Source organism: Peromyscus maniculatus, chromosome X (assembly GCF_049852395.1).
Source record: "Peromyscus maniculatus bairdii isolate BWxNUB_F1_BW_parent chromosome X, HU_Pman_BW_mat_3.1, whole genome shotgun sequence".
Lineage (NCBI taxonomy): Eukaryota > Metazoa > Chordata > Mammalia > Rodentia > Cricetidae > Peromyscus > Peromyscus maniculatus.
The window spans coordinates 5287383-5314703 of NC_134875.1; the positions used below are offsets into that span (position 1 = coordinate 5287383).

The 27321-nt window shown below is 38.8% G+C and overlaps 1 protein-coding gene across 9 annotated transcripts in view; it reads right to left on the minus strand.

Annotated features, from left to right (window-relative positions):
* Positions 1 to 27321, minus strand: part of Mtm1 (myotubularin 1) — a 139221-nt gene that overhangs the window by 17045 nt on the left and 94855 nt on the right. For 7 of the 9 annotated variants that reach the window (XM_076562100.1, XM_076562102.1, XM_076562104.1 and 4 more), the window contains 6 exons: positions 24724 to 24873; positions 19911 to 20099; positions 14340 to 14525; positions 8430 to 8636; positions 5871 to 5963; positions 5073 to 5186 (listed from right to left, as the gene is read on the minus strand). In XM_076562100.1, coding sequence (XP_076418215.1) covers positions 5073 to 5186; positions 5871 to 5963; positions 8430 to 8636; positions 14340 to 14525; positions 19911 to 20099; positions 24724 to 24873 — 939 coding nt within the window. Of the gene's footprint in view, positions 1 to 2868; positions 3308 to 5072; positions 5187 to 5870; positions 5964 to 8429; positions 8637 to 14339; positions 14526 to 19910; positions 20100 to 24723; positions 24874 to 27321 lie in introns of those variants that run through there. The other 2 variants (XM_076562106.1, XM_076562105.1) reach the window with 2 other exon arrangements.

Genomic DNA, 27321 nt, shown 5'->3' on the forward strand with positions numbered 1-27321 from the left:
AATAGCCATTTCTGGGTCAAAACGTCTCACGTGGTGACAAGGACCCTGTGACTTTGCATGGTTGTATAAAGCGCACGGTGCAACCATGTGATCTATGCGCATGCATGGAATAGCCACATGGGCCTGTGTGCACAGGCACAGCCCAGCCTTTATAAGCTGGCGCCATATTCCCGGCTTCCCTCCTTATGCATGTGTCTTTCTCACAGGCCTGTCATGTCTATCTCTCTCTCTCTTATTTTAATAAAACTCTTGTTAGTGGATTCTGTCGTGTTTCATGACATTTCCTCACAGGGTAAGAGCGCTGCCAAATAACTAACAACAGGGACTCAGAATGCTGCAGCACTGTATGTAATTCACTGACCTACAAAGACAATTCCTGGCTAGGCAAAACATTTATGAACATCAAAGGAAAATTAGGAAGTCCCCACTGAGTTTCCATTTTTTTCTACTTGTTAGAAATATAAAGTTTAAACTTGTGATTACTTGACAATAGGTATTTGGACAGTTACTTTAACCAACCATCCAGATATTTAATCTACATCAGAGCCACATACAGATATTTGAAAAAATATGGATAACTGACTACACCAAGTCTTCAGTTTTTAACTGGTATTCATGTTCTCAAAAATCATTTACAAGTTTGTTTTTTATTACATTTTACCAAAATTTCACCATAAACTATGGAAAAACCAAAGCTGAGGAATAAAAAATATAAGAAATAAAATTACCAAAATTAGAATTTGACTCTTCCTAGTAATGTCTTTAATAAGACAAGGAAGACACTAACAGCTAAACAAAAATTCCTGTAATGCATGTAGTTCATTTATAGAAATGATAAATCATGAGAACTGTAAAGACTAGATTTGCACTTGTCATCAGGTCTGATGGTTGTTGAGAGAGTTGTTGCTTTTCCCTTAACTGTGAAACTGTTTGACTTTTAAAACCATATATAGTATATAATACAAAACAGAAAATGTGCAAAATAAGCATAATCCAGTACAGATTTTGGTATCAGAAAAGTACAAATGAACTTTATGGGGTGGGTTCAAATGGTACTATCATGATTATCATTGAAGTCATTACTAGGAAGAGTCAAATTCTAACTTTGGTATTTTTATTTCTTGTATTTTTTTTATTTCTCAGCTTTAATTTGGTAAAATGTGTATAATAAAAAACAATAAACTTGTAAGTGTTTTGTGAGAGCATGAACACCATGTGGTTAAAGGGCGTTTTCTTAATTAGTGATTGACGGTGGCAGGGATAGGGTGTGTGTGTGTGTGTGGGGGGGTGGTCGCCTATGGTGGGTGGTTCTGTCCCTGGAACCTGAGTTCTATAAGAGATCAGGCTGAACAAGTCATGATGAGCAAGCCAGTAAGTAGCACCCCTCCATGACCTCTGTATAAGCTCCTGCCTCTAGAATCCTGCCCTGTGTTAGTTTCTGTCCTGACTTCCTTCTGATGAACTCCTGATGGACTATGTGGAAGTATAAGCCAAATAAACACCCCACCCCCACCCCACGTGCACTGCAACACATGCACACAAGTTGCTTTGGTAATGGTATTTAATCACAGCAATAAAAACTCTGACTATGACAGGATTGAACTCAGATCACCAGGCTTTTGAGGTAAGCACTTTTACCTACCCACTAAGTCATCTCACTACTTCCTATTAAAAAAAAATGAGACAAGGTCTCACCAAGTCACCAGGTCAACCTTAATCTTGCTTTGTAGCCTAGACAATGTTTTAATTTATGATCCTCCTACCTCAGTTTCCCTAGTAGCTGGGATCACAGGCCTGACACACCTGGCCTGGCTTTGATTTCTTTTGGATACACAACCAGTAGTATCAGGCTTGCTGGATAACAGAGTGGTTCTGGTTTTAATTTCCTGAAGAATCTTCATACTGTCTTCCATGAAGCTTGAGCCAACTTGTGTTTTTAATTGATTTATCTGGTACTTGTCTTCTTATCCTCCAAGTGCATGCCTTTATTGCTACCACATAGCTATCCAGTTGCAGGTGTTAACTACTGGCATGGTCACAATGTCTTTCTTTCCCCCATTCCTGCCCCACATACAAACTTTTTTCTGCCACACATCCCTAATACAGAGCACAGCTCTGACTAGCTCAGTGTTTAGTAGTTTCATTCTGATGACTAAGCACCTGCTGTTTGCAGCTGAGCTCTCCAGCTTCTGTCCTGTGATTGCTTTCCTTTTCCTGCACTCATTGATTTTCTCTTGATTTCACAACTATTTTACTTTTCTTGGCATTTACTAACTCAACTCCAAACTCTCCTTATTGTGTCACATGCCTCTAAGGACTCTTAAGCATATCATATGACCCAGATGTCTGTCTCTGTCATAGTAGCTTCAACTTACACCAGTTGTTCCTTTGCCTTGTGGTCAGCTCTCATCAAGAACTCCTTTGCTGGAGCCCTCACTCTGGGAATTCTGTGCAGCCTTTTCTTTTCATGGAGTGCATATTTTGGCCAATTCCAAAGGAAGGCGCATTTGGGGAAGTAGGTTATTTTTTTAAAATGTGATTTTGTGTATGTATGTGCACATGCACATGTATATTTGTGTGCAAGCTAGTCACTAATCTAGGTGTCATCCTAAGAAATGTTCTCCATCTCTTTAAAGACAGGGCCTCTCATTGGCCTAGAGCTTATCAATTGGACTAGAATGCCTAGTTAGAGCTAAGGATCCCCCTATCTCTACATGCACAGTGCTGGATTACTTGAATGCCCCCTTTGCTTAGGGTTTTATGTGGGTTCTGGGCATTTAACTAAGGTCCTCACACTTGCAAGGTAAACACTTTACTAACGGAACTAACTCCACAGCCCATGAAGTAGATCATTCTTTTTTTTTTTTTAAAGATTTATTTATTATGTATGCAGTGTTCTGTATGCTGGCCAGAAGAGGGCGCCAGATCTCATAGATGGTTGTGAGCCACCATGTGGTTGCTGGGAATTGAACTCAGGACCTTTGGAAGATCAGGCAGTGCTCTTAACCTCTGAGCCATCTCTCCAGCCCGAGGTAGATCATTCTTGATGCTGTGTTGTCCGAGAGGATCTTTGTTCTTTCATGCATAGATGGTAGTTTGGTAGCTGCAGAAAGCTGGCTTGAAGTGCTTTCCTTTAAAAGTCATCTGTGCAATACTGTCATTGAAGAATTCCAAGTCGTTTTGATTTCTGTTTCTTTGCAAAGAGAGCATGAATATCTTATACCCAAAATTCTTGGGACCAGAAGTGCTTTGGCTTCAGAATTTTTGTTCTGATTTTGGAATAGTTGCATATACATAATGAGATATGCTAGGGATAGAATCCAATCAAAACATAAAATTCAATTATGTTTCATATATGCCTTATATACATATCCTGAATTTAATTTTATGTTATACATTGATATGACTGCATTTTTGTATTTATTTTGTTTGGATACAGGGTCTTATATGTAGGCCAGCCTATCCTAGAACTCAGTATATAACTCAACTGGCCTGAAACTTTTGATACCCCTGTCTTAACCTCCCAACTTCTGGGATTATGGGCTTGAGCTACCATGCCTAGCTCCCCCAATTCCAATTCTTTTAAAAATATAACCTAGAAGTGAAATTTCTGGGTTATATGTTAATTCTACATTTCCCTTTTTAAGATGCACTGTTTCCCACTCACTTAAAAGTTTATGAGACTTCTATATCTCCCAGAGAGATATAGACTAAGCACCTGGTTCTAGAATACTTGGAGTGAGTCATGATTGTTATCCTTTCCTCAGAGGGAACCTCTGCCAGGGTCCTTACCTCCATAGAGGGATGGAGGAAAGAATGGGTAGCTTACTCTAAACATTTCTTCATGTTACTCTCTCTTCCCACTTTGTCCCAGAAAACATACTGGTAGGGTTCAGTCCTGGCCAGCTAGGTGTTCTGCAATGCAGAGTGAGCTGGTGCTTGGCTACTCTGCTACAGCATTTAGATTTGGATTTCTCAAGCTACAATATTTGTTACTTATCTATTGGTTTTTCACCTAATTTTTTTTGTGAGTTTCTCCTTTTTCCTATTTTTATAGGTTCATGCCCTTCCACTTTTTAATTGGATTTAAGATCTACTCCATGAGCTGGAATCCATAATTGAAATTTTTAATGAGTCTAAGAACCTATGTCTACACAGGTCATGGGGCCAGGGGAAAACCTACTACTAATAGTCTCTTAAATAGCAATAAAATGATGTCTAATGACATATTGCTATATCTAAAGATCAGTGCGCACTTAGTACACACCAGAGAAGCTGCTTCTTGCAGTGGATGTTAATTAATGCAGAGACCCATAACTGGACAAGGTGTATAGAGTGAGAGACTTTTGAGTATTCAGCCCCAAATTGGATGTCTTTATCAAATCCCCCAACTTCAAGTTCAGGAATCTATGTGGAAGAGGAGGCAGAACGACTCTAAGAACCAGATTGGTGATTGACTTCTGGGAAACAGCAAATTCCAGACACAGGAGCACAGATTCACATAAGAACTCAGAGACTGTGACATCATGGACAACTGCACAACCTCAAGCAAGACAAAATCACAGAAAGGAGAAGAAGTGGACACAAAATCCCACCCCTCATCAAGAAGCTATGTAAAAAGGATAGCTGTTGGGAAAGGGAAAATCAGTTTTCATCAATGGAGTGTGACCCTACTCCAGGGCAAGCCCTGTGTTTTTAGTGGCCTTTTTCTCTCTTCCTCTCTCTCTCCCTACTTCCCTCCCTCCTTTACTCCTTCCTCCCTCCCTCCCTCCCCCCTCCCTCCCTCCCTACTTCATTTTTAAAAGAGAAAGACTATCAAGTGAGATGGATAAGGGGAGGGAGTAAGAACTGGAAGGATCTGGGGAACTGGGAAACATATTATCAAAATACACTTATGAAATTCTCAAAGAATAAACTCAAAAATTCACTTTACATAACTTTTCATGTAGCTCCACAAATTTGTATACTTTAAAAATTATTCCTCAGGGCAAAACCAGTGCTTCATAAACACTCATATTTTTCTTAGATTCACTGTATAAAGCCTTCACAAAAAATAGTAGTGTTTTTCTCACCTGTCTTTCTCGAGCCGATTCACAGTTAAATAAGAAAGTACCAAATCGACAGCTATACAGATGATCCAAGATCGTAATCAAAAAGCGTTCATTGAACTCAAAAGCTGTGGGGAACTAGATAAAAACAAACAAGCAAGCATACATGAAAAATCGTATCTGTCCTCTAAAGGAAGAAGAGCATGGTTTTCACCAGACCAGAGTGTCAAAGTAAGAACTTATGTTGTATTATTGTTCACTTTGAATTAAAAGAAACACACAAATACATATACACACTGTGGCAAGAGAAGATGCATAGATGGATGGTAAGAGGGTAGGAATGACTAAATGCTATCACACTGTAGAACTCTGGGAAGGCCTCACATACTCCATAGTTTTTTCCTTTCTGTCTTTATTCTTTTCTTTTTTTTGCACTTCATATAAGACTGACATACTTTAATATGTACCAAGTCAAGGATAAAAAAGGAAAAGGTGGTCAAAAGTATACTTTTTAAAGTATAATGAGTTAGCAGGCATACTTACACAGAAATGCCAAGACACTGTCATCCTGCTGGCCTTCCATCAGAACAGGTAATCCAGTTAAAAATTTAATTTTGTAAACTTTATATGGAGTATTATAGATATACATAATAGTAGTAATTAAAAAAATGAATTCCTATGTCCCTCTTGCTGGGATTCAATCATTATTCACTCATACCTGTTTCATCTTTATTTCTGCCCTGCATTATTTTGTAGGCAAACTTCAGATGTTATAAGATACTATTTAAACATTGAGTGTATATTCATCCCACCCATTCTTACCTGTTTTGACATCTGCCACACACAGTCAATAAACTGGAGAAAAATAGGAGATCGGTCAGCATCAGCATGATTTTTATCACCATGACCTATTCTCTGAAATGAATTAATGAAAATGATTTAATTCATGGGTACAAGACAGAGAAAGCATATAACTTACAAAATGTCACATACATGTACATACACCCACACAGCCATGTGCATTTACACACATATTAACACACACACACTGCAAATACACATAAAACAACAAAAAATGAGCAAAGCACCATCAACCTATGTAACTGTTACAATTATTTCATATGACTACAATATTATACAGGTCACAGAGAGCTACAGATAGAGGTGACTGGAGTATCCTGCATGGTTTATTCTAGCTTCACTAGGTTTCTTGGGGAAGAAGAAGCCTGGATGTTTCAAGGCTTGAAATCATGCCCAAAGTATAGTTATTATTATTAAAATGCCTTCCTCTGCTAGAGCCCAAACAAAACTCTCACAATGTCTTTATTAAATAGTGAGTACTTCTATGTGAAAATGTTACTCATACCATTTGTGAAATTTGGATGAAGCATAAAAGCTGATCAAACAGTATTTTTATTATATATATATATATATATATATATATATATATATATATATATATATATATATATATGAGAATCACCATAGATCCAGGTAAAGGAGAGATGGCCCAAGAGTTAAGAGCACTTGCTGCTCTTGTAGAGCACTTAGGTTCAATTCCCACCACTTGACCTGCAGTATGGCGGTAATGAGGCCTCTGCAAGTGGCACATTAAGCTGTGTGGTGGATTTAGTCTTTGCTAGTACAAAACAAAAAAAGAGGTTTCTGGGCTACATGCTGCTTGGATAAAAGCATAGACCCACGATAGCTCCCAGAGCTGGTGGTAAATGTACCACCACCATGTTGGGAAGCTGAGGTGGGTGGAGTTAGCAGCCACAGTGCCATTTCAGTCTTAGAATGCTGCAGTTTAAAGCAATAGGCTCAAGGTAATATAAAAAATAAGCCATGTAAAGATGGCTACCACACAGAGAATCTGGATTATGTTTTCTTTGATATTCGTAACTGAAGAAAAACATATGATTGCAAAAGCTGTTGAGTTATGCCAAAATGTGTATTTTAAAGGTACCTAGACTTCAAAATTTAGATGTAAGGATATGTTGCTAACAAAGGCCTGACCCTCATTGGGTAGCCTCAACTGAAACACACTGGGTAGACTTTGCTGGAAAGCCGAGGCCTAGCCCTCACTGAGTAGTCTTGGCGGGAACTCACTGGGTAGTCTAGGCCTGGAAATCTCTGGGTAGCCTTCACTGAAACATACTGAGTAGCCTAGGCCTGGAACATACTGGGTAGACTTGGCTGGAACTCAATAGGTAGCCTTGGCTGGATCTCATTGGGCAGCCTTGGCTGGATCTAACTAGATAGCCTAGGCCTGTAACTCACTGAGTAGCCTAGGCTTGGAACTCATTGGGTAGCCAAGGCCTAGAATTCACTGGGAAGTCTTTGCTGGAACTCACTGGTAGCCTAGTCCTGGAACTGACTATGTAGCCTAGGCCTGGAACTTACTGGGTAGCTTTGGCTGGAACTAACTTTGTAGCCTTTGCTGGAACTCATTGGGTAGCCTCTGTTGAAACTCATTGGGTAGCCTAGGCCTGGAACTCACGTGTAGCCTTGTTGGAACTCACTGGGCAGGCTAGGCCTAGAAATCACTGGGCAGCCTCAGCTGGAACTCACTGGGTAGGCCTAAAAATCATTAGGTAACCTTGGTTGGAACTCACTGGGTAGCCTCAGGTGAAACTCATTGGTTAGCCTAGGCCAGGAATTCACTAGGTAGGCTCAGCTGGAACTGTCTAGGTAGTATAGGTTTGGAACTCACTGGGTAGCTTTGGCTGGAACTCACTGGGTAGCCTATGCTAGAACTCAGCCTAGAACTGCCAGCCTAGGCCTGGCAGTCACTAATAGCTTAGGCCTGTCCCTTACTGGGTAGTCTCAGCTTGAACTCACTGGGTAGCCTTGGTTGGAACTCACTGGATAGCCTTGGCTGGAAATGACTGAGTAGCCTAGGCCTGGAAATCACTGGTAAGCCTTGGTTGGAAGTCACTGGGTAGCTTTGGCTGGAAATCACACCAACCTTCCTGTCTCAGCCTCCCAAGTCTCAATTTATACATTTCTTTTCAGACTTTATTACATTACTTTTGAATCTAACTAGAAATAGTAAAGACATGTGAACCCTAAAAAGACTTCCATTATCCCAAGTTCTTACAGACTTTTCAAATTGTAAAGCGGTCTTCATTTACATTCTTCAGATTTTTTTCTTTGTTTGAGACAATGCCCATGTAACCCTGGCTATTCTGGAACTTGCTATGCAGATCAGGCTGGCCTAGAAAATTTTGAGATCTACCAGCCTCCTCAGTGCTGGGATTAAAGCAAGTGCCACTTTTCTTTGCAACTCCTCAGATTTTCATGTCAGAACTGAATAAACTACAGAAACCAGTTTCTTAAAATCCCAGCTGATTTTAAAGGACAGCTTTAGTGTTTACTTACAGATGCAAATTTATGTCCAAAACTTATCCACTCTTTTTGTACCAATATTTCAAAGCCTTCAATACTCCTGTAGAAACTGTCCAGCATCAGCATTGCCAGGGATGTCAGCTGAGCAGTCCTGTCCCATCCGTCACTGCAGTGCACAAGCACTGAGCTCTTCCCTGAAGAAACTTTGTCTGCAACTTGAATGGCTCCTGTCAGAACAAGCTGGCAGAGAAAAACATGCAAGTCAGCAGCAGGGAGAAGCCAGAAACACTGATAGCACTCTAATGTCAAAGTGCCATCCATCTTCACTCTAGCCTAAGTCCTGCTTTCAAATGTCAATGCACATCACAAACCAGAACATCAGGAACATCAGGATCCTGGGAAGCTCTCTTTGTAGAGATCACATTCAAATGCTCTGAGATTTTTTTTTTCAGTGTTTCCATCCTTTGCATGAACAAGTGATATCCTATTGTATGAATAGTTATTTACCCATTCTTCAGATGATAGAAATTTGGTAGTTTTTAGCATTTGTATACTAGAAACAAGGCTACTGTGGACTTTTGCATTCTTAGTTTTTGATAGGACATACCATTTTCTTTCTTAGGTAAACATCTATAAGTGCAACGACAGGGCCATATGGCACATATATGCTCATGGTAAAAATGTGTGCTTATTTAAAGAAACAAATTTTAAGGAAAATAGTTATACCACCTCACATTCCTTCCAGTATTGTTTGAGGGTTGTAACTTCCAAAGTGCTTAACAGTTACTTTGAGTTGATTTTAAAAACATATTATCGTGTGCATATTTGTGTATGACTTCATTCATGTATATGTAGGTAAGCATGCCATAGTGCATGTGTGGAGGTCAAAGGACAACTTTATGTAGAGTCTGTTATCTTCTTCCACCTATGTATGTGTTCTGGGGACTGAACTCTGATCACCAGGCTTGAATGGCACATATTTATCTGCTGAGCCATCTTGTTGGCCCTTGAGCTGATTTTCTAAGGTTTATTCCATGGAGCACCTCAAATTCTAACACTAATTCAAAGAAACTGAAAAAAATTCACTGATATGTATTTAAGGAAAAGCTAGATTATGTGAATCATCTGACAAATAGAATATATGAAAGCTTATTATTTTCACATGAAGTCATGAGAGACAAGTGAACAAGAAAAAAGTTAGGGGACCAAAGGATGGCAGATCATCAAAAGCACCTGTGCAGAACTCCTGAAATGACTCCTGCAATTGTTTTTGCAGTTTTAACCTGAGGCACTTGTGCTGAAAGTGCTGTTGAGAAACAGTGCTAACATTCTAGATTACTAGAGCCCAACTTAATGAAGTTGGGGTTCCAGCACACTGTAAAGGGCAGCTCTCCCTCAAGATGTAGAAGGAAGGTTTCTCCAGTCCCATGGCCCACTTATAAAATAATCACTCCGATGCTTATATTAATTATAACTGCTTGGCCCTTAGCTCAGGCTTATTATTAACTAGCTCTTACACTTAAATTAACCCATAATTCTTATCTATGTTTAGTCATGTGGCTTGTTACCTTTTCTCAGTTCTGCCTTGACATCTTGCTTCTTGTGTGTCTGGCTGGTGACTCCTGACTCAGCCCTTCTTCCTCTTCCCAGAATTCTCCTTGTCTGCTTGCCACACCTATGCTCCCTGCCTGGTTACTGGCCAATTAGCATTTCATTTGTCAACCAATCGGAGCAACACATATTCACAGCATACAGAATGATACAGCACAGCATCAAGATGTGTCTCTTTTAGAATAAAAAGGCAATTATTTTAGAAAATTCTAGATGTTTTCTAATTATTAATCTCCACAGTCATTCTGACTTGGGTCAACTATAATTATCTAATAAAACAAAATCTGGTTTTCAAAACTAAATTGCTGTAAACAAATAATTCGGCATTCTTGTGACAGAGAAAGCAGCAGGTTCTAGCTAGTGGATCTTGCTAATGAAGACAAGTGATAGTACCAAAAAATTCATTAAGCAGCCACAAGACGCTGAGATAAAATAAGCATAGATTTCCCTCAGCACTTAGAAATACAGCCCAAGTGTCTCACCTTGTCTGCAAGATCCAAGTTCAACACTACCTGCTCTACTGCCCTAAGTTGCTAGGATTTAACTGATGTGTGAGAAACTGTGGTGGATCCTGTTATTTGTGAATATGTGGGCTCCTCAGTGTTCTCACAACTATACTGGTTATATAAAAGAACAGTCACAATTTCTTTCATTAGTTTTGAATCTCCCTCACTAGGGACAAAATTATGAAGTCTGATGGGGATCTTCTACATTTTCTACATTCCTTAAGTCCTAACTTCTATACATCATCTTTTTCACACAGCCTTGCCTCATGATTTCCCCACGCACCCCAGACAATGAACCAGTTATATTTTCAACCAGTTTTTCTTTCTTCTTTCTGCTGTAAGATAGGGGCTTTTCTCCACCTCCCTAAGGTCTCTAATACATGTCTGCATGCATACCTTTATTTTCTCTCCCTCTCGACCTTCCTCCCCCTCTCCTCCCTCCTGCCTTCCTCTATTTGTCTAAAAAAGAAAAAAAGAAAATATTTCAACTTTGCTGAAAGAACAAAGAAAGCAAAAGTTGGGAAACATCTTTCTAAATTCTGCTGGATTCTTTAATTGGACTTTTGAGCACTTCCTCATATTATTAGCAACCATAATACATGATTTACTTCATGACTACACAGCATTTCATTATATAGCTAGAACTCTTCTTCTATAGTCAGATTATTTCCAATGGTTTTCCACTAATATAAAAATTACCATATACTAAACTTCCAAACTGTGTTTCTTTCCTTAATAAAACATCCACGTTCTCTGTCTGAAAACAGGTTGAAGCATCCCAAGACTTGAAAGCCTTTCTTTTTTTCTTTTTTTTTTTTTTTTTGGTTTTTCGAGACAGGGTTTCTCTGTGTAGCTTTGCGCCTTTCCTGGAGCTCACTTGGTAGCCCAGGCTGGCCTCGAACTCACAGCGATCCGCCTGGCTCTGCCTCCCGAGTGCTGGGATTAAAGGCGTACGCCACCATCGCCCGGCTAAAAGCCTTTCTTATAATCACTAACTCTCCATTTCTTTCTCTTTTATCTAGCTTTTTTTGGCTGGCATACATGCATGTGTGCTGTGTGCCATGTGTGCCATGTGTGCTGTGTGCCGTGTGTGTGTGTGTGTGTGTGTGTGTGTGTGTGTGTGTGTGTGTGTGTGTGTGTTCAGGTGTATGTGTAGGCCAAGGTTGACATTAGGGATCTTCCTCAATTCCTCTTTATTTATTCACTGAGGCAGGGACTTTCAATCTATCCCAGAGTTTATCAATATGGCTAGTCTGGCTAGCCAGCCTGTTCTGAAGAGTTCCTTTTTCACATTTCAGAGAACTAGAGTTACAGACAGGTAGGTTGCCACACCAATTTGGCATTTATGTGGTCCTGAGGATCAAAATTCCAGTCCTCACACTTGAGTGTCAAGTACTCTAGGCACTTATATATCTCCCCAGCCCTTATCTAGACCTACAAAGGTATAATTTATGATATTGCCAACTACCCATAGATGTCTACCCTCTTGGGTTCTTTCTAGGCATTCAAACATCTTTGGAGGTCTTGATGTCTCTCTTTAGGGATGATTTCACTGAATCCCGATTTTCTTCTATGTTGATTTCAAACCTGACTAGGGCTCCATTCCAAGTCTTCTGATCTTCTTCTCATCTGAAGCATCTCTCAGGATACTTGATAAAGGGCTCAGCCGAAGTTTAGTGCTCAACCACTGACTCACAAGCTCACATGTCAGTTCCAAGTCTCTATCTTGAGTTCTACTTTACATGAGAACTTGCTTGACACATCACACCAGAGGATGGCCTACCACTACCTCCAAAGCATAGTGTTTCTGTTAAGTCTAGTCAGGACTGCCCTTCAACTGAAAATGGAAGCATAGTTTTCTCAAGCAAGTGGGTGCACCCTCCTTGTGGCAGTCTTCATTTCCAAAGCTCTTACATCAAGATAATCACAACACACCACAGGCTCTGCATAAGAAGCAACTTGTATCTTATCTTTTAGTAGCCTCTGCATCCTTGTATTGACACTACTATTTTGAATCTTCTTTTTCTAACTTCACATTCTTTTCTCTTGTATCAATTGCATAATCAACCCCAAGAACAGTTCCCTACATTACCAAACTGTTACTTAAACCCTGAGATCTCTCGCCAGCATTTGATAGTCAAGGCCTTGGCTGCCTGGCTTCTCCCAGATCCCTTGCTAGACCAATCTCACTTAAAATGTTTCTTAGTTTTATAAACTTCATTATTTATTGCAAATAAATTAAAACATGCCATTCTTGTCATCCTGAATTCACCTACAACAGTTTCTGAGTGCTCACCTCAGCTGTCACATTTAAAATGGATTCCCCATCCCTCTGCTTTCTTGAAGGAGTAGGTCAAGCCTATTTTTTTCAGTTGACTTTGCTGAAACACAGTATCTTAGAATATAATGTTTCCTTTTACACCTAACTTCTTTGATCATCTAGCTACCTTCTTAAGGGCCCTTTTCTCCTTCACAAGTTCTACCATGATGATCTGCATTAAAACTGTGCTATTTAAAAATGTATTTTAAAGTTTAGCAATACAGGAAAGCTGTGATGGTACTGCAGCTGGTTCCCAGATATCTAACCAAGTTTCCCTTCTTAACATCATTGCAAGGGATATTTGCCACAACTAAGAAACCTATATTGACATATCACTACTTACTAAAAAATTTATTTTTAAGTTTATTGCTTTAAACGTCCATGCTTTATTCATATTTCCTTAGGGTTTTTAAAAATATTTATTTACTTTATGTGTGGGTATTTTGTCTGCATGTATATCTTTGTATTGTGTGTTTACCTGTGCATGCAGAGGCCAGAAGAGTTGTGAGCCACCATATGGGTGACTCTCTGGAAGGGCAGCTGTGCTCTTAATTGCTGAACCATCTCTCCAACCCCACATTTCCTTAGTTCCTAACCTAATGTCCCTTTTCTTTTCTAGAGTCCCATTCAGGATACTCCACTATAGTTAGAGGCCACAATTAATTGTTTTGTAATTCATTTTCTGATGATAAATTAAGAGAAATGAAAATTAGACAGGAAAAATAAAAAATACAATTCCTGTCAAGTTGGAAAGCATAATTTTGCCAGAGAACAATATATCTTAATAATTTACCTGCTTAAAATATGCTTTCAGTTGGTTTGTTTATAAAACTATACAGTTTCCAAAAGTGCTAGTCTACTAACATAGTTCCTAATACTTGTACTTTGAAAGAGAGTTTTATGCTTCTATCAGGACAAACAATTGAATGTAATCAAAATGCAAAACCTATTCTTTAAAATTAGTCATTAGCCAGGTGGTGGTGGCACACACCTTAACCCCAGCACTCAGGAGGCAAATGCAGGTGGATTTCTGTGAGTTCAAGGCCAGCCTGGCCTACAGAGTGAGTTCCAGGACAGCCAAAGCTATACAGAGAAACCCTGTCTTGAACCACTTGCCTCAAAATAAACCCAATAAAATAAGTCATTAATAAATTATTAAAATGAAAGCAACAACAAAAAGGCACCTCTGTCTAGGTGTATGAGTGATATACCCAATAAGAGCTGGATAATAAATTGGTTATTCCCAAACAAACCTACATGAGACTATTTACTACTGACAAGACTAGAAGAGAAAGCTCTACAGTCTCTAAACATAAGACACATAATGTTGTGAAATCTTCAATTTAGCAATTTAGCAAATTATAAAGAAACATCAAGCTGCCAAATGTAGAATCTTCTACTATAGTTTCTTTTTCTATATGTAATTTTAAATATTAAAGGAAAAATTTCATCTTCTTCAAAATAAGTATTCTTTTATACCTGCAAATATTTTTAGAGTATACTTGCCTTGATATGTTCTAACCAATGAGTAGCCTCCAAACTGGACAACCAATGAGATTCTTCAATGTTGGGATAAACAATGTCTTTCACTTTTTTTAAAGATTCACGCATAACATGAATATTATGAATGTCTAAGAAAGAAAGTTCGGCGTTATGATATGCATCATCACTTTCATATCCTCCTCCTGTTGCCTAAGAAACAACAAGTTTACAATCAGTTAGGTTTTCTATTTCATCAGTACCTTATCCAAAATATCTCATAAGCTATTTAAAAATTTCAACCCAAACCCTTCTAATTTAAATAGTTAATGTGATTTCTGACTTCCTATGCAACACAAAGCCTCAACAACCTGAGTCATACTTTGAGCTAGAGAAAAATGCTGGCAATTTCCTGGGGTATGGGGTGGCGTGGGTACAACTGAATTCATCAGACAGTATCCCCTTCAAAATGTTCTGTAATTACTGGCTCTTCTAGATCTGGAAAAGCAAGAACAGGTTCTCAAAAGTCCTCCTCCTCCATCAATTTTGTGGCTATTATTGTACTGTTTGGGGAAGGGGTAGTCACATTGATGCAGCAGCAGGCAACTCCAACATGGTAAGCATTCTCACAGGCTATAACGTGTTAGGTGAAAACAGCTTTTATAGCTAGCAAAGGTCAACAGCTCAGCTTCAGCCTCTCCTTACCACATGATCTGGTGCCAAACACTAACCTTGAAGCACCAGTGTCCCATCCTGTAAGGCACGGTTTACTCACTAGGTATAACAGGATAAAAAGAGCCAGAATCCTTTACAATGGCTAACAGCAGTCACCTTCTGATGAGGCTCTATGATGCTGTGCTTTGTCATTTTACCTCTTACAGGAATGCTACAAGACAGATGTTAGTATCCACAATTTGCACATTGGAAAGTAGAAACTAAGAGGCTTACCCATTCCAAAGTCATGCAAGTATTAAATAGAATTTAAGTCTGCTTTGATTTTAGCATATAAACCTTTTGTACTGTATCCCAACCATTTTTCCACTATACAAACAGCAAGGACAGAGCTGCATGCAGTGGTTCCACAAGATTCTAAGAGGGACAAGATTGCCACCACCTACTGTATGAAGCACAAAGTTTTGTTGCTGTTGTCTTTGTGGTGCTACATATTGAACGCAAGGCCTTATACATGCTAGGCAATTGGTCTACTATGAAGTACTTAATAATATTCAGTTGTTAAGGTGGACTTTAGTTAACCACCATAACACTGTGAAAAGTATCCATTTCTACAATGATAAAAAGAAACATTATGAATTTGTTTAGGAACATGGCTGTACTTTGCTTAAAGGATTTTGAAATGTCACAAGATAGGTAAATTTGGGCCCTTTAAGAAAAAGTGAAACAGTTCTGAGATTTTTAAGAGGTACTAACTTTAGACTGCCTGTAGGAGGAGCACAGGGAGGTGCCCACATGGGAATGAAGAGGAAAGTGTCATGCAAATGTGTCATCCACACAATAGCCTTCTTTTTCTTCATATCAATGTTAGGAAGATAAGCCTGCATGGCCAGAGTTGGAACAGCAAAGCAAGCTGGGGGCCCCTGATGCCCCAGGGTTACTTATAGAGATTTCTTGCAGTAAAAGTAAGGATATCACCCGAACTTCACACCTGAAAATCTGTGTCAGGCCAAAGGCCTCAGTCTCCAAACACTCTAGAGGAGAAAACATTTAGGCATGAATACTTTTTTCAAGCTTCATTTACAGAGCATCACCAGTAAGTTAATGGGAAATGATCCCTTTGTTTTGTTGTTGTTGTTGTTGTTTCTGGTTTTTTTGAGACAGGGTTTCTCTGTATAGCCTTAGCTATTTTGGAACTCACTCTACAGATCAGGCTGGCCTTGAACTCAGAGATCTGCCCGCCTCTGCTTCCTGAGTGCTGAGATTAAAGGCATGTGCCACCACCACCTGGCTGATTTTTTTTAAGACAGCATCTCACTTTGTATGTACCACAAGTCTACCTAGAACTGACTATCTAGCATAGGCTGGTCTAAAACTCATGGCAATCCTCCTGCTTCAGCATTCCAAGTACTGAGATAATAGATGTGAGCCACCACACCTATTTTCTATTTTCTCTTTTTAGTCATTGTTTTGTTTTTAATATGAGTGTCAGATCTCCTGGAACTGGAGTTGCAGGCTGTTGTGGCTGTTGGGACCCTAACTTAGTTTCTCTGGAAAAGCAGTAAGTGCTCCTAACCACTAAGCCATCTCTCCATCCCCTACCTGCCATTTAAAAAGAGATTTTTGCTAATAAATCAGCACACAAATGTATCGCCTTCCCCTCTTCCTGGCTGTCTACACTTGTGGAAGAAGGCCAGAGCTACTGGCATCTGCCTGGTAGTCCCTTATGTAAACTGCAGGCACAGACCTGACAAGTAAGAGTTTGGTTATTTTAGCTAGCTCTGCAAGCATATATATAATGCAATGACACATCCATCCTCCCATAGACAGAGGGGCTGCTCCTCTGCATGTGTGGCTGTTACATAATTATGGGGATTTTCAGAGATGCTTGACACTAGAGTTCCTTTCATAAGTAACTGAGCATGACATGTAAAAATAAAAGCAAAAGGAAAAATACATGTTTTAGTCATTGCCAAAGTTTCTGGCAAAACCAGACATTAACACAGCCCTACTTTAATTCAGCACAGTGCTCTGCCCCAAAATAGAAGCAGTGTGGTGCTAGATCTTACCAACCCTGGGTTTTGTTTAAATGAAAATGATGTGATATTGCTGATTACATCTAAATATGCACAAGAGAGGAAAAATTATTAGGGGTCAAGAGAACAGAAGTCAGCAAGGGTAAAAATCAATTAGTCAAGCACAGACTGAGTTCCCCAAAGTTCAAATTCTCCATCTCTGGTTACCTTTGAAGTCTTCCCTTTGGTTTTTCTTTCTTCAACAAAAGTGAACAACCCAAATTACCTAGAATGTTATAAAGAGCCAAAGGCCTGTTGCTATGGATATAGACAAGTAATGGAGAGACAGAGCCTGGAGGAGAGGTTTTAAGAATGACCCAGAGTGTTTTAAGGCTTAGGTGTTCTGGGTTTTTTTTCCTTAATATTTTCCCTCTTTTCATTCCTAAAAGGACTAGAAACAAAGGCTTATTTTTCCCAACATTAAAAAGGCATTCAAGAATTCTGTTGCTATAATGAGCTTTAGATTTTAATTAATTATAATTAAGGCATTCATTTTACATACTTTAATATTTTAAAATATTCTTTCTAAATACTTTATTTTAATGTTACATCATATCTATTTCACACTAAGTAAGTACATGGAATTATTATATTTTATACATGTGTTCACCCTGAGTTATATATGAAGGATAATTCAAGAAGATATTTAGATTTAATTTCCTAAATCCTTTACTTATAATTCCCAATTGACTTACCAATTCAACTTCATGACTATTTTACACAGAAGTTTGAAATTATTTCTACATAAACCCCAACTATGTTAACAAATATTTCATCTAAAGCAAACATAAGGCCAGGGCAGGCAGCCCAGGATTAAACATGTAGGACAGCTGAGCCACATACAAAGGGTGAAGAGCAGAGCCCACACACATTCACAGTCTAAAACACCCTAGGGCAGACAGGCTTCACATGCATTCCATTTTGGAAATTGCTGGATCTATCTGGGCTGCTCAAGGACTTGCTTTGCTTTCCTATGATGGGTTCTGAATAATTGAAGATGTCAGATAAATGACCTTGGGATGAGCAAAGCATTAAAGATGATGAAATTTAAGTCTACAGCTAAGAATAATAAATCTGAAAGACAGAATTTGGGAGTGAGCAACTTGGGGCAGGCTTACAACACAGGTAAAGATGGGAGAATCAAAAACATAAAACCAGAAATCAGGCAAGGTAGTTTAATCTCAATACTTGAGAGGCTGAGGCTGGAGGATTGCCATAAATTCTAAGCCAGCCTAGACTAAACAGTGAGACACTGTCTAAACCAAACTGTAGTAGAATATTATTTTAAAGTGTGTTACTTTTGTTTATGTTGCATTTGTTTAATTCTGTGAAGTTGTGTTATTGTGACTGTCTAAAACACCTGACTGGTCTAATAAAGACCTGAATGACCAATAGTGAGGCAGGAGAAAGGATAGGTGGGACTGGCAGGCAGAGAGAAAATAATATAGAAGGAGAAATCTGGGAGGAGAAGAGAAAAGAGATGTAGGAGTGAAGAAAGAAGGATCTAGAGAAGAAGTTGGGCTCCAGGGACCAGCCACCCAGCTACACAGTAAGCCACAGAGTAAGAGTAAGATTTACAAAAATAAGTGAATGGGAAAAGTGCAGAGGTAAAAGGTAGTAGGGACAATTTAAGATAAGGAAAGCTAGCTAGAAACTAAGACAAGCTAAGGTCTGGCATTCATAACTAAGAATAAGCCTCCATGTGTGATTTGTTTGGTTGCTGGGTGGCAAGGCTCCCCAAAAGACCAAAGACCAACCAACACCACCAACCAACGAACCAAACAAAAACACAAATAAGCCATTACAAGGCAAAAAACTCCTTTCCTCAAAACCCTAAAAGCAAGGTAGGCCTGTCAATCTTAGGTCACTTATAAAGGGCAAACAAGCTTTTTACAGCCGCTTCTAGGGGCAACACCATACAGTCACTGATGTTTGCAGTGATGACCCTATTCCACTTGAAGTATATTTCACATATTCTGTTTCAAAAGGCAAAAAGCCAATTGAGGTTTGCTTTTTAAAAAAAGAAAAATTCAATTTCTGTGTTTGTGATTAAAAAATTCATACAGGGACTTACTCATTTCTTCAACTATCTTAGATAAATGACAATTTATGGGTATAGATGGTATACATGAGGAAATCTTCAGGTAAAAGTATAAATTTCAGATTTTAATACAAGCAGCTTCCTACAATTCCTGAAGATAACCCACCAGTTCACACAATGAGAGTAATCAGAGCCACAAGGGATCCAAAGACTATCTTTTGCGAAAGGGTCTAGACAAAGCCCTCTTTCATTATAGTTCTAGACACGCCATTTAATGAAGTCTTGCTTTGGCTTGTATTAGCTTGTTTATTTTGTGTTTTTGTTTAGTTGTTTGCTTGTTTTAGACAGAGTCTTACCGTTTAGTCTTGGCTGGCTTCGAAATCATGGCAATCCTCCAGCCTCAGCCTCTCAAGTACTAAGATTATAGGTTTAAACTACCTTGGATTCTCCTGCCTCTGTCTCCATGGTGCTTGGATTATGGCTGTTACCACTTGTATATGACTAGGCTTAATGTTCATAGTATTTCTTTTGTTATTGTTCACTCATTCACTTCTTTGGAGATAGGGTCTAATGTAAGTCAAGTTTGCCTAAAACTCATCATGTGGCTGAGGATGATCTTGAACTCATGTTCCTCCTGCCTCCACCTTCCCCATGCTAGAATTACAGGTATGTTCCCAGTGAGAGCCTGGCTTAAAAAATAATTACATAAAAATTCAAAATAAATTCACATATTGATATATACTATGGAAAAACCATTCATGGAAAACACTGCAGTTCATGTTAAGTTAGGTTTCCATTGACTACACTCACCTTGTTGGCCACTGCATTTACACTGGGTCGTGCATCATAAATCGTGAGCTTAGAAATTTGTCTGTTAGTTTCCCTGATCACATCCAGATATTTCTCGTCATCTTTGTTTCTTTTACCACTCATACCGACAAGAGGCTGACTGCATCGCATAATGACCATCTTGTTTTCTGGATGAATCCATGAGAGTACCTACGGTTAGTTCAGAAAGTTTAATCTAGCAAGTCTCCAGAAATCATTAAAACGGACAATCATGACAAAGTGAATCAGTGCTGAAAAAAAATTACTTGCTTACTAGTAATTTTTACTGTGTGTGACACCAGAACATACACATTTAACACAACTGCTCAGATACAATCAGAACAGTCAGGTTTACCAGCCTTTCTTTTAAAATTGACACTATAAATTGATGCTTATAACAACAAAACTGAATTATTGAAAGAATGTAGAAAGTGTTTGCTGTTACTAGAATTTGGTAGCTTGAACTGAACATGTTATTATATGAAAACAACTTGAACAATAAGAGATGGGCAAAAACAATCATTGCACTGCCCATGGTGGTAACTTATATCTACCAGTTCTTTCCCAACAGTCACAATTCTAGAATACAACATAGGAGGAAGAAAATACTAGAGAAGCAAAGAAAGATTTGGGTGGCCAAGAGAGCTACCACTATCCACTTTGAAGTCTAGATCCCCAAGGCCTAAAAGGGCATATGTGGCCCACCCTCAGTGTCAGTCTTCAACTGACTGGCAAGCCTGGCCCATGTGATGCTGGGCTTCTCAGCTCAAAGCATATGAAAAGCTGTGCACATAAACAGTAGTTGATAACATCCCAAAAAGTACTGAGCTATATACTGCTGGTGTTAGCATTTAGGCATCTGTACTGGCTGCTCTTAGGGTCTGACAGGATATATCCTCAGCTGCAGCCACTAAGAGCACCCCTTGTATGCATTTGCTATGTTTCCTTATTAAAGGGGGGCCTTGCCCACCTCCAGTCTCTTTCTCTTCCTTCACTTTCATCCCCAAGGACCCATCTGTGAACCTTCTCTTCCCTCCCCTCAATAAACCTCCCATGTGGGCCTGTTGTATGATGTGACTCCTTCCCACCATTTTAAAAATACAACAGCAGGTACATCTGAAAATGTGGGAGAAGCTAAGTTTTCATTTTCCTTAGCCAAGTTGGATAACTGTAGTGGCCAGCAGTATTTAACTGATACTTCAAAATCGCTCAAGTGCTCCCAATACAAAGTAATGATAACTATTGGAGGTGATGGATATGCTAGTTAGCTTGAACTGGTCAGTACAGTACTATATATATATATATATATATATATATATATATATATATATATATATATATATATATATATATTACACTGAGCCCTATAAATATGCATAACTACAGTGTGGCACTGAAAAATCAACTGTGAATATTTTATGAATATGAAAGATATATGGAGAGCAACCAGTTTTCCTGTGGTGCTACCTTCAGGCACTGAACTCATGGCCCTCCCTAGTCAGATGGAGAAAATAATAATGACCTCAGATGACTATTGGGAGGACAAAAGAAGAATGTCCATAAAGTATGCAATAAATGTGAGCTCACATTAGCTTCTAGAGGCAGGATACATAGCCAGCAAAATCATTTCCAAAAATGATGAAATACAGACACAAGGATGAAACAACATAATCATTTGGGCTCACTTAATATAAGATCAAATATTCTGATGACTTTGAAGTTATTCCTCTATGATGGCAAGTGACAAACATGGAAGCTTAACAGTACAGTTTTATTATGATGCTGTGAGCTTCTCACTTCTGAAAAATTGTCACATTATAATAAGAATGTGCATTTGTTCCCAGAACAAATATCTGAGTCCTTGTGCCATGCTAGAGATCAGCCCATGCCAAGGAGGCTCAAACCTTAGGAAGCCCTGGGAAATCCACTGGCCTACCTTAAATCTGCATCTTCTAACCCACAGTGTGGGTCTCAGATCTGCCTATCTACTGCCTATGACCTGTATAAAACTGTGCTTGTCTGAATCCTGTCATGAGTGTACTCATGAGGCCCACTTCCCCTGAGAACTTAAAGGCAGTCTACAGTAGCTAGGGGACAGTGGCTCATTCTGGCTTTTTTACTTTTTGTGCATGCATGTTTTGCCTGTATGCATGCCTGTGCACTATACACATGCCTGGTTCCTTCAGAGGCCAGAAGAGGGTGTCTGATTCACTGGAAATGATATTACAGATTGTTGTGAGTCACCACGTGGGTGCTGAGAATCAAACTCTGGCCTACGGCCAAGAGTAGTTTGAACTCTTAACAATCGAGCCATCTCTCCAGTTTCCTGGCTACCTTTAAAAAATTGTATTTGATGTAGAATGACAAATTGTGATAGTACTTTATTTTATTTTAAATTATCTAGTTTATATTATTACTATTAAAATTAATTTTGAGAAGCCATCAATAATTAAAAATGTAGTCACTAAAAGATGTTTATTACAGTAATATTTATTTGAAATTTTTTTTTTTTTTTGGTTTTTCGAGACAGGGTTTCTCTGTGTAGCTTTGCGCCTTTCCTGGAACTCACTTGGTAGCCCAGGCTGGCCTCGAACTCACAGAGATCCACCTGGCTCTGCCTCCCGAGTGCTGGGATTAAAGGCGTGCGCCACCACCGCCCGGCTTTATTTGAAATTTTTAACATTTATTTATTTATATTGTGTGAGGGGTTATGTGAGTGGGTGGGCACATGCCACAGAACATGTGCAGAGGTCAGAGAATGAATTAAGGGAGTTAGTTCTCTCCCTCTACCATGTCGGTACCAGGAATCAAACTGAGGCTGTCAGGCATGGCAGCAAGTGTCTTTATTCATTGAACAATCTCCCTGGTCCATAGCATTGTTTATAAGAGTGAAAATTCAAAAAGGACCTAGAAATCTTACAGTAGAAAACTGATTAAGTCATTGCACATCTAGATACTAATGTATGAACTGGTCATGAAAAGTTAAGGTTAAGATATATTGCTAGGGAAGAAAAGTAGTCTGAGATCCAAATTAAAGGATAATTCAGTGCTGGTTCTCAATAGGTGGCAGGCTGGTTTTGCTTACCAGTGTTTTCTAAATATCTCAAATGAGTACATATCACTTATCCATTAACAGCTTCCATAAAATTAAGACAATCCTATTTGTTTGAGAAAAGGAATATGCATCTGTTAACAAAAACATAATGCAAGTGCATGAGTTCTCTAACCAGTGGTATTTTATAATAATGTGTACTTGATTTGTGTTTAAATGAGATATTTCTCACAAACTATTTTTGTATTTTTATGTTTATTTTTAAAGGACTACATAATACTTATGTTTTTCCATAACTGGCATATCCATTTTCTGGACAAATGTTCTGAGACCTATTGTCAACAGTCACACAATCAGAAGGTATGTTAGGAACAGTATATGACCAGGCTTATAATACATAATAGATCATTATAAAAATAAATATGACAGCTTAGCCTTAAAATTTAAAAAAAAAAACAAGTTGGTAACCTCACAAACAGAAAAACAATAACATGCTAATTTTCCCCCTACACTCATGAAGAGCAACAGGAACTATAGGAACATTCATTTCTTCTCCTGTCCCATATGCCACAAAACATACATACATACATACATACAGACAGACAGACAGACACACGCACACACGCACACACACACACAGTATTGTACAAAGCAGATGTTCAATGAAGACTGAGTAGATAGTGGACCAAACCCATACATACCACACTAGTGCAGTTCTCCCTTTCTGGTATAGGCAAGGCACATATGAAAAGACAAGTGTCTTATGTCATAGCAGTACAGTCTGCTGCTCTAATACAGAAAAGCATGTCCAAGTGCAAGATAAGACCTATTTTGTAACTCTAGCTTCACATTCTACTAAAGAACATACTTTCAAGTACAATTTTATCAGGAGGATATGAACAGACACTAATCAGAGAAGCAAGTGAATTTAGCTGACAATATATGAAGTTTTCCCAAAAAATATCCTTTTAAGGACAAGAATGTCCACACATAGAAGTCAAAGGCAAGGTGACATTAAATCTTAATTTCTTCAACCATTTTTTTTAAATCCACTAATTTCATACAAAACCCAATGTACTTATTATGACATCTCTTGAAAATTAACAGGGGAAGAAAAAACAATCTCTAAATTTTTAGGCAATAAAATTTATGTACCTAGTAGAAAGTATGACATGTCCATAAATATTTAAGGACTGCAAAAGAACTTTGTGAGCTAGGCTCAGTAACATGGTAGCATAATGTCTGGAATAATCTGTACTTGACTCCAGTTCATTAAGGGGATTGAGGCACCCTGCAAACAGGATGCAAATAAGCACATCCTAGGGTCAGCATAAAAGCCTGCACTAACATAGCATGTTCTAATAGTTGAGTCCCTTCTTTGCAGCACAGTTTCACTAACATTTAGCAATTGCCTGCATCTTGTCAGGTATCATGCTATAATGAAGACAACAACCAATAGCCTGTCCTTTCTTTCCTACATCATTGAGTTGAGTTGTGCCACTCTCACTGGTACTCTCATTTAGAACTCCTTCCCTGCCTTCCTTCTGCAGCCTGGATTCAGAGCTCCTAGAAGGCAGGTGTTCGTTCTTTTCCCATTTCACACAGTGCTACACTTGCAGTAGGCCCTTTGGTAATTACTCATCAGAATGAAACTCTAGAAAAAGAATGTTCCTCTGAATTATATGACTGCAGTTCTTATGAAAGAAAAGGCATTCTCTGGGAGAAATGTGACATGGTACTCACAGGAATCCGATTTCGGGATCTAAAAGTTGCAACTCTCCTGAGGTCATCATCTGAGGTCTGATAGGGAACCACCAAAAGAGCAGGGTATGTGTCACAGAGTTCATAGCATTTATTAATAAAAGTTATCCTCCAGTGGTGATTGGGTAGGCCCTGCAGGACAAAAGGAAATGTAAGTCAGCATGAAATGACTTCATCTCTGCAATATCTGGGCTCTTTCTTCCTTCTAACATTATGTGCCCATCTCTCTTTAACCACAGAGTGATTGGCAGCCTACTTATTTACAATAAGGATGTCAAATCAATGATATAGACAACATGAACACATGGACAAAACACTGGTGGTTTCCAGAACTAAACTATCTCTTGTAACTGTAGGTTCTATGGAATTTGGGATCTTCCTTTATTTCATGTAGGTTCTATGGAATTCTATGGAATTTGGGATCTTCCTTTATTTCATGTAGACATATTCTTTACTCTTTGTGCAATACAGATAAACCTAAATTCATCTCCTAGCCATGCACCCCTCCCCCTCCATTCCAAATCAAAGTGCCATGGGCAGTGTTAATCTATGTCTCCTTAAGGGTAGCAACTTCCTCTCCCTGCTCCAAATAAGAGAGAGAGTGATGCAGTGTGCTCCCAAAGTGAAAAGAGGGTAAGCCCATGAGAAAAAGCACTGGGGGGGAGGGAAAGGAAACCCCTCTGGGGAGGCTCATTTCGCCACCTCCGACAAGTTGTTTAAATCAAGAGACTAGATACCCAGGATCAATCTGTAACTTGTGGAGTGAAGTCATTTTAAGCAGACTGCTAGTATGATAGGGAGACACAGAAGCCACCCCCACATCCACTATGGACAATAACCAGAGGTGGTGGAATATTCTCTCCCCATACTCACAAATGCACAAATACACACATGAACGTGAGCTAGGTGGGTGTTTGCTTTGGGGACAGACATTGTACCTGTTCTTTAGGTCTGGCCCTATGTACCACGACCAAACAGATGTTGAGTCTGATGCTGAGTCCAATTAGAAAGTTTTAAGTCCCATCAGAAAGTTACAAGAAAAAAAAGATTGAATATAACGGCAGTCTATAACAAAATACCTTCAGAAGTTCATCTATGCATGCAATTCTTTAAAAAAACAGGAAATGTTTTGTTTCAAGCTAGAAGTTCAAACTAAAGAAAAGTCTTACTTTTGTCAACTAATGATAAATATGGTAAAATACTTTCATACACAAAGTGAGAGAGGTTTGTTCCTAAATTGTAAACAATATTCTAATGGTCTTTCTTCCATCTCAGTTGTCAGTATAGAACAGAGGACATTAAAATGAAAGGTATACACCCTTTGAAAAATCAGTAGTCTAAAGTTGATTCACAGGAACCCTCCTAATTGTGTTCTAGAGCAAAACCTCCCTTCACCTACCCCAGGTATAAAATCTGCTTATGAGTATGCAAACCACTGATCAAAACTGAAAATGGAAGTCAAGCAGGGTCACAGTGATGAAGTGGTAGCTAGGAAGTTCTTCACAAGCTTAGGGTTCTGGAATAGTACTTTGTGTTCATACAAATCAACTGGCTCTAATTTGATTCTTGAAAGCTCATTTCGTAACATTTCCAAATTATATTAGGTACCACAGAATTGGTTATATTAGAGGTCAAACTGTAGCTTTGTTACATAATATGCTTGTTTGTGACATTCTTCATAAAAGTTCTTATATTTTTCCTAACTATGTGTAGGGTGTGTATGACATGTGCGAGCACATGATGCACATGCATACACAAGTGTTGGTATTTGTAAGTACACATATGAAAGCCAAATGCTGATGTCAGCTCTCTTCCTGTATTGTTCTATACCTTATCATTAGAAATAAGGATCTCATTGAACTTGGAGCTCCATGATTGGCTAGACTGGCTGGCCAGAGAGCCTCTGGGATCTTCCTGTATCTCCTCCAGTGCTGGGATTACAGGTCTAGGCTGCCACATTTGACTTTTTACATGGGTTCTGTGAATGCAAGCTCAGGTCCTCAAGCTGCAAACACTTTACTTATTGAGTCATTTTCCTACCCCAAAACTCATGCTCTTATACGAAATGAATATTACACATAGATGACATTTATATGAGAGCATAATTAAGCTGTTTGTGGATACTATACATTAATTATAAGAATACATTCTAACTAAAGAATTCTAACTCATTTGAATCTGTAATTCAGAACATATATAAATTAAATAAAAAGATCAGGAATATTTAAGATCACACTCACACACACACACACACACACATATACACACACACACACACACACACACACACACACACACACACACACAAAGTAATGTACACAGGTTTGACTTTTCTAGACCCTAAGTATTTGACTTATTTCATAAACACCACAAAATGGATGTTCCTCATCTAGGAACTTGAATATGGCTACAGAATGAGCTTGCTAGTTACAAAAGGAAAATAATGAACAATGTTATATAAAATGTAGATGATACCTCAGCTGTGGACACATACTAGGTAAGGCTGTTATTTATTCTGAGATGATCAACAACAGAATGTCCCTATGCATGTCTGCAAATCAACACACAGCAGACAACAGA